The following is a 15,902-nucleotide window of genomic DNA, read 5'->3' on the forward strand; positions in this document are numbered from 1 at the left end:
AACACTTGTTTTGTTTGTGTTTCTTTGCCTTGTGACACATGGGAAGCAGAGGAAGCTTTAGGAACTTCTGAGTACCACAAGCAAAAGCTAAAGTAACCTTGTGCTTCACTGGCCAAACTGTGCTAGTCAACATTATACTAAAAAGTGGGTGGGGCTTTCTGTTATCTGTTTCTGTTATTAAAAAAAATAAGTGGAGAACCAATGAAAAGCACGCTCCAACTTCTAACCCATAACCTGGGGCTAGTTGTGCAGGTGAGAAACAGCTCCCTGTCAATCATCACATCTAGGGAGGGAGGAAGGTACTGTCTGTGGTAGGTGGGGCTGGGCCACTAACTGGGCAGCTGCTGCAGGAATGCTGCTCACTGCCTGGTGGGATCGTGGGGTCCCCACAGGAGCCATGCTGCATGGAAGCTGGTGCCTGTGCGTTCTTCTATCTTTTTCACTCCAATAAAAATATCTTTTCTTTAGAATTCTTAATGTTAACAGAGCTGAATCTGACCTTTTCAACTGTGGCAGATTGTGATAAGCTATTGTGGTTAGAGCACACTTAGACATTTTCCCCACGGCTAGGTAAAAGTTCTGAAGGTTAAACATTTGTCCTGGGGAATAAAAGCCCACATTGACTGGAGGTGAGTTGAAAGCAAATGACCAGTGTGGATCCTGTCAACACACCTCTCTTCCCAACTTGCACTAGTAGTATATAAAATGAGATTCCCTGTCTGAAGCTGACATGGGAAGGCTGGTAGAGATAAAGAAAGTCTGCTGGCTTTTCCATGTCTGGAGTAGTAACCATTTCCCCTTGTCCTAAGTAACACTATACATTGTCATTTAAACAAAGTTTTATTTATTACATGGGTAAAAAGTGTATTCTATGTTTGTCATTTGAATTGCTCTGATGTAGTAATGAATCTTTCCTAGTATTAGGGATTTGAAATTTTTTCTCAATCATTACTGTTATATTTTTCAATTTCCGGTACCATATATGCCTTAAAGGCTAGGTTCAGAACTAGTGTTCAAACTGTGTTTGCTCTAATTTTTGCTGATTTTGCTTTGAATTATGATATTTAAACTCTGTTCTAACAAGATTGTCTGTGTAATCTTAGTAAAGTTAGCTCTTCTAACAGGATAATGTTAGTCGAAGTCTTTGAGATGATGGGTCCTATAGAACCAGTAAGGTGGAACTCAGCACTGAACTCCAGACAGACTTGCCCTGAGAAAATTTCCTTCTGGCCTCTTTGTTCCTCATGTGTGACCTGGGTCCCTGAAGTTGGCCCCTATAACCCAACATGGGACCAGGCCAACAACCAGAACAGGTTCATCCCCAGCATTGAGGGGCAATCAACTTCAGGATGGTTGGTCAGTGATACTTTCAGAAAAAAGATCTTAATTAAAAGAAGGAAATGTAAAAATTGATTATATAAATACAGTTTTTAGTTGTACCCAACCACAGAGCCAAGAGCCCAATGGGGAAAACATTCAGGTTGCCAGCATCAATTCCGAGAATTACTCCACAAGGCCATTCCCATGAAACATTCAGCTGTGACTTTGATAGTTTCACTAGTAACTTAAGATGAAACTCCCCGATATGATTTTCAAACTAGTTTTACTTGGTAGCTGCAGCCACCTGCCAATTGGAGCCCACCAGCTTCTGCAAAATGCTGCAAGTGCCAATAAGCTTCCTCTCAAACAGCTTATAGTGTTCTTCTTTCCTAATAAAACACTTAGACTTCCTTTGTCATTCAATGCACTGGAGTCCATCCTTGTCTATGTGTGCATGCCCCAGACTGCAATCCTAATTTTTATATTATTCCCAAACAAAATTTTTATACTTGGAAATTCATCCCTATGTTTAATTTGACCTTGGCACATGGAATCCTTATGTATGTCTCTACTTCAGAAATAACCATGATCTTGAATTTTGTGTTTGTCATTTTCTTCTTTTTTTGTAGTTTTATTACACATATGTATCCTAAAACATGTGCATTACTTACGTTTGCAGTGTTTTGGAATTAAATGTAAATATTGCCATGTTATGAATATTCTTTTAAAACAGGTGTATGGAGGTAAAATTTACATACAACATAATTTACATAAAACTTAAAACATAACATTTGATGATTTTTGGCAAATGTACATATACTAAACTCCACCACCACAACCAAAATGCAGAATGTTTTTCTTCTCTTGAGTTTCATGGTTCTTTTGTCATGAATCCTTCCCTTCATTACGAGACCTAGGCAGCCACAGATCTGCTTATTTCACTATAGATTAGTTTGTACTTTCTAGAGTTTAAGACAAGTGGAATCATTTATGCCTGACTTCTTTCATCAGCCTAATGGTTTAACATGTAGGCATGCATTCCTCTCTGTTGTTGACTGATGCTCCATTTGTGTACTGTCACCCACTGATGGGAATTTGGGTGGTGGGTAGGCAGCTTCCAAAATGGCTCCCAATGATTCTTCCTTCTGTATTCATGTCTCTCTACAATCCCCTTCTTTGTTGTGGGCCAATTTGTTTTAATAAAAAGAATACATCAAAAGCAAAGGGATATGTTTTTGGAGATGAATTATGATAGACTATTATTTACATCTCTTTACTCTCTGGTCCTTTGTCTCCTTGATCTGAGGAAAGAAGCACCATATTTTTGAGAGGCCCCAGCAGCAAGGAAGTGAAGGCAGCCTCCAGTCGACAGCCAGCGAGGCCCCAGGACCCTCAGTCCAACAACTGAGGAATTGAATTTCACCAGAGACCACGTGAATGAGCACAGACACTTCCCCTTCCCCAGTCCAGCCCTGGGAGGGCTAGATCTCAGGATGACACTTGGGCTCTAGGCTCATGAGAAGAACCAAATCTACTATTTCTGATGAAAATTTAGCAGCCAATCGAGATTTTCTGTAAGTTTAAAATCTACATCAGATTCCCAAGACAGCATAAAAACAAGAATGTAAGATATCTCACTTATAATTTCTTAATCTTTTTTTAAGGTTTACTTATTTCTGCTATCAAAGAACAGAATTATGACAGTGTGATTTAACAATCCTAATTGGCTTCATTTTAAATTTTAGAATCAGATAACACTTCATTCCATAAAACAGAATCAGTTTTCCTATGAGCCAAGCACTCCTCAAAAATAATTTGATGAGTTAACATCAGATTGTTTATGTTGCTCACACAAAATAAGGACAAGGGAACCTCACTATTTCACCAATTGAGAATGGCTGTTCTCCCTCCAATCCAGTTTTCTCTTGGAGGACCAGATGTGTCAGCTTGGTTTGATTGACTCCATGTTGTCCCCCCCCCCCCGGAATATTTTCTCTGTTGAAAAACTGGCTTCACAAAGAAGGTGGCAGCAGGAAAATTTCAGAATCCAAAGCTTCACAATAAGTCTTGGGCAGTGTGGGGTTATTTTTTGTCTCTGGGGGGATCATCTGGTGTCCAAGGCCTGGGGACAGAGGCAAAGTCCCCAGCTGCCCATCTAGGAGATGTCACTCTCATTAGCGTCTGGTATCCTGACCTGTGCTCACCCAGGATGATGGTGGGTAAGGAGCAGCAGGTCACAGGGGCCCCCGACCCTCTGGGAGACAGAGCTCTCCCTGGGCAGACCTGAGGCTGAGAGTTAGAGGCCAGGGGAGAATCAACGACTGTCCCTACCTGTGGTCCCTGAGGTCCTGGGGCAGGGATGCATGAGGTAGCCAGTGTTACAAGACGTCCCCATCCCCAGCCAGGCCAGGCGCCTGGCTAAGCAAGGAGAAAGACGGTGTCCCTCCTCAGGGTCTGGCCCCTGCCCCTGGTCTTACTTCCTCCCCGGCACTGCCTGGAAGGGAAGAAAGTGATACCCAGGGGAAGGCCGGGAAGTGAGGCCACCGTCACATTCAAGTTCAGGGTGCGACAGCTCAGTCTGCCCCCCAAGAGGCCCCATATTTGGCTCCCCTTCATGGGCCACGTCCCTTCTGAGAGTCACACCCTGCCCTTTGTAGGCACAAGGAGCCAGAAGTTCCAAGGACACGTCCATGTTTGGGCCCTCGGATCCGGAATTTCCTCAGGCATCCATGTTTAGGCCCTGGGACCTCAGGCGCACATCCATGTTTAAGCGGCAGGATCCAGAAGTTCCATGGGTGCACGTCCATATTTAGGCCCCCAGATCCAGAAGTGCCTCAGGTGCATGTTTAGGCTCTAGGATCTGGAAGTTCCTCAGGTGTCCATGTTTAGGCCCACCGATCCAGAGGTTCCTCGGGTGCACGTCCATGTTTAGGCCACCGGATCTGCTCTTAATCTTTATTGCATGTTAAAATGGTGATATTTTAGATCATTGGGTTAAATAAGATATGCTGTATTTATGTGGGTTTGTCTCTGTGTCTTCTTAATAATGGGATTTTTTTTGGCACAGTGAAGGAACACTTGGCTTTTTTGTGAGACAATTTTTATTGGAGCATTATAATTATGCACAGTAGTTGGGTTTATTTTGGTAAAATCATATATGCATGGAATTTGGACTACTGCATTTCAATCCTTGTTTCCACTCCCTCCTCTCCTCTCTCCTCCTCTTCTCCTTCCTCATCTCTACTGATCTTCCTTTCACTCTTCAAATTTATTTATTTATTTATTTATTTTTTATTGGTCGTTCATAACATTACATAGTTCTTAATACATCATATTACACGGTTTGATTCAAGTGGATTATGAACTCCCGCTTTTACCCCGTATACAAATTGCTGTATCACATCAGTTACCCTTCCATTGATTGACATATTGCCTTTCTAGTGTCTGATGTATTCTGCTGTCTGTCCTATTGTCTACTATCCCCCCTCCCCTCCCCTCCCCTCCCCTCCCCTTTTCTCTCTCTACCCCTTCTACTGTAAATCATTTCTTCTATTTGTATTCTCTTGTCTTACCCCTCCTTTCCTCTTATATGACATTTTGTATAACCCTGAGGATCGCCTTCCATTTCCATGCAATTTCCCTTCTCACTCCTTTTCCCTCCCACCTCTCATCCCTGTTTACTGTAAATATTCTTCTCAAGCTCTTCGTCCCTACCCTGTCCTTGTTTACACCCCTTATATCAAAGGAGTCATTTGGTATTTGTTTTTTAAAGATTGACTAGCTTCACTTAGCATAATCTGCTCTAATGCCATCCATTTCCCTCCAAATTCTATGATTTTGTCATTTTTTAATGCAGAGTAATACTCCATAGTGTATAAATGCCACATTTTTTTATCCATTCATCTATTGAAGGGCATCTAGGCTGGTTCCACAGTCTTGCTATCGTGAATTGAGCTGCTATGAACATCGATGTAGCAGTGTCCCTGTAGCATGCTCTTGTTAGGGCTTTAGGGAATAGACCGAGAAGGGGAATAGCTGGGTCAAATGGTGGTTCCATTCCCAGCTTTCCGAGAAATCTCCATACTGCTTTCCAAATTGGCTGCACCAATTTGCAGTCCCACCAGCAATGAACAAGAGTGCCCTTTTCCCCACATCCTCTCCAGCACTTATTGTTGTTTGACTTCCTAATGGCTGCCAGTCTTACTGGAGTGAGATGGTATCTTAGGGTAGTTTTGATTTGCATTTCTCTGACTGCTAGCGATGGTGAGCATTTTTTCATGTACTTGTTGATTGATTGTATGTCCTCCTCTGAGAAGTGTCTGTTCAGGTCCTTGGCCCATTTATTGATTGGGTTATTTGTTATCTTATTGTCTAATTTTTTGAGTTCTTTGTATATTCTGGTTATTAGGGCTCTATCTGAAGTGTGTGGAGTAAAGATTTGTTCCCAGGATGTAGGCTCCCTGCTTATCTCTCTTATTGTTTCTTTTGCTGAGAAAAAACTTTTTAGTTTGAGTAAGTCCCATTTGTTGATTCTATTTGTTAACTCTAGCGCTATGGGTTTCCTATTGAGGAATTTGGAGCCCGATCCCACAGCGTGTAGATCATAACCAACTTTTTCTTCTATCAGATGCCGTGTCTCTGATTTAATATCAAGCTCCTTGATCCATTTTGAGTTAACTTTTGTGCACGGCGAGAGATAGGGATTCAGATTCATTTTGATGCAAATGGATTTCCAGTTTTCCCAGCACCATTTGTTGAAGATGCTATCCTTCCTCCATTGCATGCTTTTAGCCCCTTTATCAAATATAAGATAGTTGTAGTTTGTGGATTGGTTACTGTGTCCTCTATTCTGTACCATTGGTCCACCCGCCTGTTTTGGTACCAGTACCATGCTGTTTTTGTTGCTATTGCTCTGTAGTATAGTTTGAAGTCTGGTATCGCTATACCGCCTGATTCACACTTCCTGCTTAGTATTGTTTTTGCTATTCTGGGTCTTTTATTATCCCATATGAATTTCATGATTCTTTTATCTATTTCTCCAAATATGCTGTTGGGATTTTGATTGGCATTGCATTGAACTTATAGAGAACTTTTGGTAATATCGCCATTTTGATGATGTTAGTTCTGCCTATCGATGAGCAGGGTATGTTTTTCCATCTTCTAAGGTCTTCTTCTATGTCTTTCTTTAGGGTTCTGTAATTTTCATTGTATAAATCTTTCACCTCTTTTGTTAGGTTGATTCCCAAGTATTTTATTTTTTGGGGGGATATTGTGAATGGAGTAGTTGTCCTCATTTCCGTTTCAGAGGATTTGTCGCTGATATACAGGAATGCCTTTGATTTATGCGTGTTGATCTTATATCCTGCCACTTTGCTGAATTCATTTATTAGCTCTAATAGCTTCTTTGTAGACCCTTTTGGGTCTGCTAGGTATAGAATCATATCATCTGCAAATAGTGATAATTTAAGTTCTTCTTTTCCTATTTTTATGCCTTTAATTTCTTTCGTCTGTCTAATTGCTCTGGCCAGTGTTTCGAGGACTATGTTGAACAGAAGTGGTGAGAGAGGGCATCCCTGTCTTGTACCAGATCTTAGAGGGAATGCCTTCAATTTTTCTCCATTCAGAATGATGCTGGCCTGTGGCTTATCATAGATTGCTTTTACAATGTTGAGGTATGATCCTGTTATCCCTAATTTTTCTAGTGTTTTGAACATAAAGGGATGCTGTACTTTGTCGAATGCTTTTTCTGCATCTATTGAGATGATCATATGGTTCTTATTTTTAAGTCTATTGATGTGGTGAATAACATTTATTGATTTCCGTATATTAAACCAGCCTTGCATCCCAGGGATGAATCCTACTTGATCATGATGTATAATTTTTTTGATATGTATTTGAATCTGATTCACCAGAATTTTATTGAGGATTTTTGCGTCAAGGTTCATTAGAGATATTGGTCTGTAGTTTTCCTTCTTTGATGTGTCTTTGTCTGGTTTCGGAATCAGGGTGATGTTGGCCTCGTAGAATGAATTTGGAAGTTCTCCCTCTTTTTTTATTTCCTGAAATAGCTTGAAAAGTATTGGTGTTAGTTCCTCTTTAAAGGTTTTGTAAAACTCTGCTGTATACCCATCCGGTCCTGGGCTTTTCTTAGTTGGTAGTCTTTTGATGGTTTCTTCTATTTCCTCTATTGTTATTGGTCTGTTTAGGTTGTCTATATCCTCCTGGCTCAATCTGGGCAGATCATAGGACTCAAGGAATTTATCTATGCCTTCACTATCTTCTATTTTATTGGAGTATAAGGATTCAAAGTAATTTCTGATTATCTTCTGTATTTCTGAAGTGTCTGTTGTGATATTGCCTTTTTCATCCCGTATGCTAGTAATTTGGGTTCTCTCTCTTCTTCTCTTCGTTAGCATGGCTAAGGGTCTGTCAATTTTATTTATTTTTTCAAAGAACCAGCTTTTAGTTTTGTCAATTTTTTCAATTGTTTCTTTTGTTTCAATTTCATTAATTTCAGCTCTGATTTTAATTATTTCTTGCCTTCTACTTCTTTTGCTGTTGTTTTGCTCTTCTTTTTCTAGGATTTTGAGATGAAGTATGAGATCATTTATTTGTTGGTTTTTTCTTTTTTTGAGGAATGAACTCCAAGCAATGAATTTTCCTCTTAGAACTGCTTTCAATGTGTCCCATAGATTCCGATATGTTGTGTCTGTGTTTTCATTTAACTCTAGGAATTTTTTAATTTCCTCCTTGATGTCTTCTAAAACCCATTGATCACTCAGCAACCTATTGTTCATTCTCCAGGTGATGCTTGCTTTTTCCTTTCTTCTTTTATCATTGATTTTCAGTTTCATTCCATTATGATCAGATAAGATGCATGGTATTATCTCTACCCCTTTGTATTGTCTAAGAGTTGCCCTGTGACATAGTATATGGTCTATTTTTGAGAAGGTTCCATGTGCTGCTGAGAAAAAAGTGTAGCTACTTGATGTTGGGTGGTATAGTCTATATATGTCAATTAAGTCTAGGTTGTTAATTGTGTTATTGAGTTCTATAGTTTCCTTATTTAACTTTTGTTTGGAAGATCTGTCCAGTGGTGAGAGAGGTGTGTTGAAGTCTCCCATGATTATTGTATGTTGGTCTATTAGACTCTTGAACTTGAGAAGAGTTTGCTTGATGAACACAGCTGCACCATTATTTGGGGCATATATATTTATGATTGTTATGTCTTGTTGGTGTATGGTTCCCTTGAGCAGTATGAAGTGTCCTTCTATATCCCTTTTGATTAGCTTTGGCTTGAAATCTATTTTATTAGATATGAGTATGGACACTCCTGCTTGTTTCCGCGGTCCATATGAGTGATATGATTTTTCCCAACCTTTCACCTTCAGTCTATGTATATCTTTTCCTATCAAATGCATCTCCTGTAGACAGCATATTGTTGGGTCTTGTTTTTTGATCCATTCTACTAGCCTGTGTCTCTTAATTGGTGAGTTTAAGCCATTAACTTTTAGGGTTATTATTGAGATATGGTTTATTCTTCTATCCATATTTGTTTATTGATGTTACTAAACCTGATTTGTTATCCTCTTTGACTACTTTCCCCCCTTTACTGTCCTACCTCCCATTGTTGGTTTTCAATGTTATTTTCCATTTCCTCTTCCTGTAATGTTTTGCCAAGGATTTTTTGAAGAGAAGGTTTTCTAGCTGGGAATTCTTTTAACTTTTGTTTATTGTGGAAGGTTTTAATTTCATCTTCTAACCTGAAGCTTAATTTCGCCGGATACACGATTCTTGGTTGGAGCCCATTGTCTTTCAGTGTTTGAAATATGTTATTCCAGGATCTTCTAGCTTTCAGAGTCTGTGTTGAGAGATCAGCTGTTATCCTGATTGGTTTACCCCTAAATGTAATCTGCTTTCTTTCTCTTGCAGCTTTTAAAATTCTCTCCTTATTCTGTATGTTGGACATCTTCATTATAATGTGTCTAGGTGTGGATCTCTTATGATTTTGCACATTCGGCGTCCTGTAGGCTTCTAGGATTTGGGATTCTGTCTCAATCTTCAATTCTGGGAAGTTTTCTCGTATTATTTCACTGAATAGACTGTTTATTCCTTTGGAATGGAGCTCTGTGCCTTCCTGTATCCCAATGACTCTTAAATTTGGTCTTTTGATATTGTCCCATAATTCTTGGATGTTCTGCTCATGGTTTCTTAGCAGACTTGCTGAGCTGTCTATGTTCTTTTCCAGTTGAAATACTTTGTCTTCATTGTCTGATGTTCTCTCTTCTAAGTGATCTACTCTGCTGGTAGTATTCTCAATTGAGTTTTTAAGTTGGTTTATTGTTTCCTGCATTTCTAGAATTTCAATTTGTTTGTTTTTTATAACCTCTATCTCCCTGTGAAATTGATCTTGTACTTCCTGGATTTGTTTGTCAATGTGATCTTTCATTGTCTGATTTTGCTGTCTCATGTCTTCCTTGAGACTCCAGATCATCTGAAGCATGTATATCCTGAACTCTTTATCTGATATTCCATCTGTTGCAGCTATTACCTCTTCTAAAGTTGAGTTGACCTGCATTGCTTGTGGTCCTTTCTTTCCTTGTCTTTTCATACTGCTCGCGTTTCTTTCTGCTTGGTGCAACTGTTGTGTTTTGAAATTTACCCCCTATTTATTTATGTTGCTCTTGTATACTTGAAAAGTCTCCCTTGCAGGTGCGGGCAGCGGCTGTGCCCCTACTCCAATTGGGGTGACGTGTCTACCACGCTGGCGGCTCTCTGGGCCTGTTCCGGGAGTGGAAGGCGGCTCTGCTCTGTCCCTATTCCAATTGGGGTGTCGTGACTATAATGCTGGCAGGTCGCTGGGCCTGTTCCGGGCGTGGGCGGTGGGCTTGGCTGGCGGGATTCCACCTAATGGCAGTCCCTAACCTCCCTGCTTGCTAATTAATGGCTTCTCTGAGGCGCCACGCCTTCTGTAGCTGCGGGGCAGGCCGCGCGAATCAGTTGGCCTGGATCTCCGGGGTCCTGCTGCTGGCTGTTTTGATGTTGCAAGCTGTTGGAGAGTGGTGGTGTATTCTTCAGCTTTCCCGGATGGTGGCCGCTGACTGCCTCGGTGGAGTGTCCGCTGTGGGGGATGGGACTGTACCGCTTCCTTCCCCTTCTGAGATCCCGTGCTCGGCCCAAGGGTCCGTGTGGGCTTGGCTGGTGGGATTCCACCTAATGGCCTTCCCTAACCTCCCTGCTTGCTAATTTATGGCTTCACTGAGGCGCCACGCCTTCTGTAGCCGCAGGGCAGGCCACGCGAATCAGTTGGCCTGGATCTCCGGGACCCTGCTGCAGGCTGCTGGGATCCCTGGCACTCTATCACTTTGATTTTTTCTGCTTGCCCCTCCCCCAGCGCTGGCTAGCCAGGTTTCGTTTTGGCTGCTACTGGGAGGAGGGGTTGGAGGTCAGGTGTCTCTGGTTTCCCTAGTCTTTATGGAGGCTCAGCTTGATACTCCCTCTCCCGGCAAGCCTAGGAGAGATTTTATGCGAATTCCCGCTGTCTGGGGGGTGAGCTGAATGACACCGACCTGTTTTGATGTTGCACTCTGAAGGAGAGTGGCGGTGTATCCTTCAGCTTTCCCGGATGGTGGCCGCTGACTGCCTCGGTGGAGTGTCCGCTGTGGGGGATGGGACTGTACCGCTTCCTTCCCCTTCTGAGATCCCGTGCTCGGCCCAAGGGTCCGTGTGGGCTTGGCTGGTGGGATTCCACCTAATGGCCTTCCCTAACCTCCCTGCTTGCTAATTTATGGCTTCACTGAGGCGCCACGCCTTCTGTAGCCGCAGGGCAGGCCACGCGAATCAGTTGGCCTGGATCTCCGGGACCCTGCTGCAGGCTGCTCAAATTTATTTATTTTTGATTGGTGCTTTCTTTTTTGTATGATTCCCCCCGCCCACTCATACACTTGTTCTATTGATCCATTATAGTTGTAAACATTGATGGAATTTGTTGTTACACATTTGTATATTTGCACAACATAACAATATAATTTGGCCAATATCACTCTCTAGCACTCCCTTCACCCCTCCCTTCCTCCAACTCCTGGTCCCTTTCCTCTATTATACTGATTTTTATTTTCTAATTGACAAATGCTATCAAGTAAATGTTTCCATAATCAGGTATGACATTTCTGGAAAATCTTAAAATAAGTATATATATACATTTGGGGTACAAAGAGAGAAAACCCAAGGGAAATAGAACTTCTGCACTTGTCAGGAAATATTTTGGTCTAGGAGGATGGGCAGGAGATGAGCAAGGGGTAACTTTTCAGAAGTAGCCACTGCCAAGGCCCTGGGGACCTTTTGGGGTCATATGTAAGATGAGTTGGGGGCTGTGTTAAATGCTACTGGGGTACATGGAGTGATATAAAGGGTGGTAGATAATGCCCTCAAAATGTTTTTTGATGTTTACAGGCAGATGATAATACTCAGATGTCACTAAACATAAAGACTGTGGAGAGATGATCTTGTCCCACTCCCTCGTACAGGAGGGAATGAGCCCACCATGTTCAGGAACCTGCCAGGACCACAGAGCAGAGGAGGAGCTGGGATGCTGTGAGTACAACCCATATCCCTAGATTCTGTTCACAAGGATTTTTCCCTTTGAGAGAAGAATACTGTCTTCCACCCCAAAGTATCTGGAGACTCAAGAGCGTCAGGAAAGAGACACACTTCATCTTGTGTTTCATACAGAATTGTCAGGTGTGGGCCCAAAGGCAGAGAGGCTGAGGGCTTTGATGGCTGATGGTTATGGAGGATGATCTCCCAGAATACACATCCCCCCCCCCCCCGCCTCACTCCTGCATGTCACTCTCATGCTGGGTCCTTCTATAATCACCCCCTAGCAGAGGACGCTGAAGAGGAGAAGTACCCAGGTAATGGCATCACGACACCTCTGTTTTTCTTGGTAGGGAGGTCAAGGCCCAACAATGACCTCAAAGCTGCTGAAGCAGGTTATTAGTCGGTCACACACACTGATGGAAGGGATTCCACACAATGACTTTCCTCCTCTTCCTCCTTCCCTGCCCATTCTTCATTTATTCTGCAGTCATTTGTTTTCTCATTGACATTCCTGAAGTATTTTGTCTGATTCCCCAAATCCCCTCATCCCTTCTCATCTCCTGTTCCTTCATGTTTTTTCCCTCACCTCTGTCCCTCCTTCTTACCTCTTTTGCTCACCATCCCATCCACCACTCTCCTCCTGATAGTCTTATATTCAATTTCCACTGCTCTACTCCAAACCATTCTACCTCTCGCTTTCAGATTTTTTTCTTTGCATCCATCTCAGTCCATCCTTCAATCTCTGGTCTCTGAGAAGAAATCACAATGAGGCCAAGCCCCAGGTGCAGCCAGAGGACAGGCACAGGGACGACACAGCAGAGAGCCAGAAGAATCATCCAGAGAGTCAGTGATCCTCCCGGGGAGACTGGAGAGAAGACAGGAATCAGGAACAATGGGCTAAAGTTTGGCTTAACATCAAGATGAGGAAATGTTCTGAGTTAGAGCTGTACTGATGTATTAATAAAAAAAGTTAGAAGCATCACCAAAAGTTGAATGATTAGAAATGGGATAATGAAAAAAGAAGGACAGGCAAGGAGGCAGGGAAGATGTGGTTTATACTTGTTAAACATATTTGGGAAATGAAAGGGAATGGTAATTCAAGCACAAATAAGAAAATGTATTTAATGACAAGTTTCACTTGAAAGCCTTAAATTAAATATTCAGGTTAGTCCATGAAAGAAAGAAAGAGAGAAAAAGATGAAGGAGAGAAAAGGTGGTGGGAAGGAAGGATGCGTGGAAGAAAGGAAGACACACAGCACACAGATAGACATCACTATCACCCCCAGGGACATTTAATGATATGTAAAATTTCTGAGCAAGGAGGTTGGAAAGGGAAGCTTGCCTTGGGTGTTTCACATTGAATAGGCCAAGGACCTGGCTGGGATGTAAATATTCTTTCAAAGGCTTTCCCATATGTGTGAGGAAGGTGACCTATCAAATAGATAAAAATACATGACAAGGGGTGGAGATGGGTCATTATTTTTTTTGATCTTAATATGGATCATGTGTACATTAATGTAATTTCTATTCTGTGGAGTTTTTCCTTATCTACACCGTTCCTGTTCCTGTCCCCTAAACATCCATAAGATTCTTATGTGACAGTGGAGAAAGGAACTGATCTTCTTGGAGTGAAAGGCTAAGTTGGGTGAGATTATCCCTGGTCCTGGGCCTGTGGTTTTTAAAGAAAACTTTCTGCACTCTGGTCTGAAGGGAATCTCATATACCCACCAGAAGGAAACTTTACAGTGACATTTTTAGATACTTTAGCTGTGATGAACCAAATGGAATTTTCCAATTTACCATGTCCCCTTCCATTTCCAATATCCTTTGGGACATTGATCCCAGACATACAGGGCTTCTGGGGCTTCAACTCCACCCAGAAAGTGGGCATAGTAAAAAATAAGGTAGCCACGTGCCCAGGTACCTTGCTTGGCAGTATCTAACTTTATAGCCCTCACACTTGCTTTTCTTTATAGCAGTGTCACTGTGTGATACACTATGTGTGGTGTCTAAATAAATCTTGCTGAATTTTACAGCCTGTGAGTTTCACGAGTCAAGGGACTTTTGTCTATTCTGTCCACCAATTTCTTCAAAGACAGTCTGAATTATAGAAGTAATTCAACAGGTACTTATTGAATGGGTAAACGAATGAATTATGCAGGGTCTCCTTGTAGGACAAACACATAACACTAATCTTCAGGCATTAAGAGATAGGGAAAATGGTTATGGACCATTTTTAATTGATTGTTGCCTTCGTGGCAAAGTTTCCTGTCCAGAGAAGGCAGGAAAGGAGGAATCCTGTCACTTCTCAGGTCATCGACTGCCTTCCCACAAATACTCATCTCAGAGCACCCTGCACATCAGGGTTTCTGAGGCTGTAGATAAGTGGGTTCAGCATGGGGTTGATGACAGTGTTAAAAATCCCAACCCCTTTATCCTTGTCTGAAGCCTCCTCTGAACCCAGACGCATGTAGTTGAAGATGCCTGTCCCATAAAAAAGGCAAACCACGGTGGGGTGGGAGCCGCATGTGGAGAAGGCCTTCTTCCTGCCCTCAGCAGAGCGGATTCGCAGGACTGCAGCTGCCACATGGATATAGGAGGTGACAATGAGAACCACAGGGGTTCCTGCCATTATGAAACCCACAGCGAAGAGCAGCAGCTCGTTGAGCTGGGTGCTGGAACAGGAGAGCTGGAAGAGCTGGGGGAGGTCACAGTAGAAGTGATTCACTTCTTGGGGTCCACAAAAGTTGAGGGTAGTTAAGGCCACAGTATGGGTCAGTGCATTGGTGAAGGCACAAGCCCAGGACGCAGCCACCAGTATCCTCTGGACTGTCTGGCTCATGCGGGTGCTGTAGGTGAGGGGCCGGCAGATGGCCAGGAATCGGTCATAGGCCATGGCTGTTAACAGGAAGCAGTCCATTCCAGCCAACAGATGGAAGAAGAAGAGCTGTGTGAGGCAGGCATCATAGGAAATTGTACGCTTGTGGGACACAAGATGATCCAACATGGGAGGAACAGTGACAGAGATGCACCCAATGTCCAGCGCTGATAGGTTCCCCAGGAAGAAGTACATGGGGGTGTGGAGTTTGGGTTCCACCAAGATGGCTGCCAGGATGCTGAGGTTGCCCCCCACTGTGACCAGGTAGGCAAAGAAGAAGAGCACAAACAGCATGGACTGTAGCTTTTCTGTTTCCACCAGGCCCAGTAGAATGAACTCCTCGGTGACAGCTGTCCTATTGATCCCAGCTTCTGGATCCATGTGTTGCTGTAGTGAGATGTCCTAGGACATAAATGTTCTAAATCACTTACTTGCAAAGTCCCATGGGAATGTTTCTACCTGTCTACGTGAATATTTTCCCACCCCCAAACACACCTTACTGGTCGACCTCCTCTATCCCCTCAACACCTTCACTTTGCTCTTGTTAGAGATGTCTAGTGCTGCCCCCACTTCCTACCTCCCATAGTCTCCTAGCTGAAATGGTCAGAATACTTGGCAAAACATATTAAAAGCAGACTTCCACTTTAAATGTAATAAGGTTTAGTTGAATTTCCCTACCTTTTTTTTTTTCCTCTGAGGGATCAGCTCAAACTAATAAGCAGATTTTTGCAATAGAAAAATTAATATTTTCAGAGAAACTAGAAAACATTTAAAAACATAATCTAGGTTTAAAAACTTCTCTAAAGAATGAAGTCAAGGTATAGCAGGAATCAGAAGACACCCATGAGTGTGATTGTCAGACCTACCAAGTATGTTTTTCCACAGTGAGGGGCCCTACTCTGAATTGTATGTTCAAAATCTCTAGTTCAATGAATTGCTAGTGTTCTTGTTGTTACTTAAGCCCTTACGTTGTCTTTGGATTGCAGCTTGATTTAAGGTTATTTATTCTGTTAATATGGCCTCTCCAAAATCAAAGCAGTAAGCATACCCCAAATGTTGATTGCTTCTTGGTGTGATTACAATTTTATATTGCATAGCGTCTTGT

At 42.4% G+C, this 15,902-nt stretch overlaps 1 protein-coding gene across 1 annotated transcript; it reads right to left on the reverse strand.

The window, feature by feature from the left end:
• Window positions 1-14,257: 14,257 nt before the first annotated feature.
• LOC144256236 (olfactory receptor 3A2-like) lies at window positions 14,258-15,178 on the reverse strand. Its single transcript, XM_077801326.1, has one exon. It carries the CDS (start codon window positions 15,176-15,178, stop codon window positions 14,258-14,260), a length of 921 nt encoding a protein of 306 aa, XP_077657452.1.
• Window positions 15,179-15,902: the final 724 nt, after the last annotated feature.

Source organism: Urocitellus parryii, chromosome 7 (assembly GCF_045843805.1).
Source record: "Urocitellus parryii isolate mUroPar1 chromosome 7, mUroPar1.hap1, whole genome shotgun sequence".
Lineage (NCBI taxonomy): Eukaryota > Metazoa > Chordata > Mammalia > Rodentia > Sciuridae > Urocitellus > Urocitellus parryii.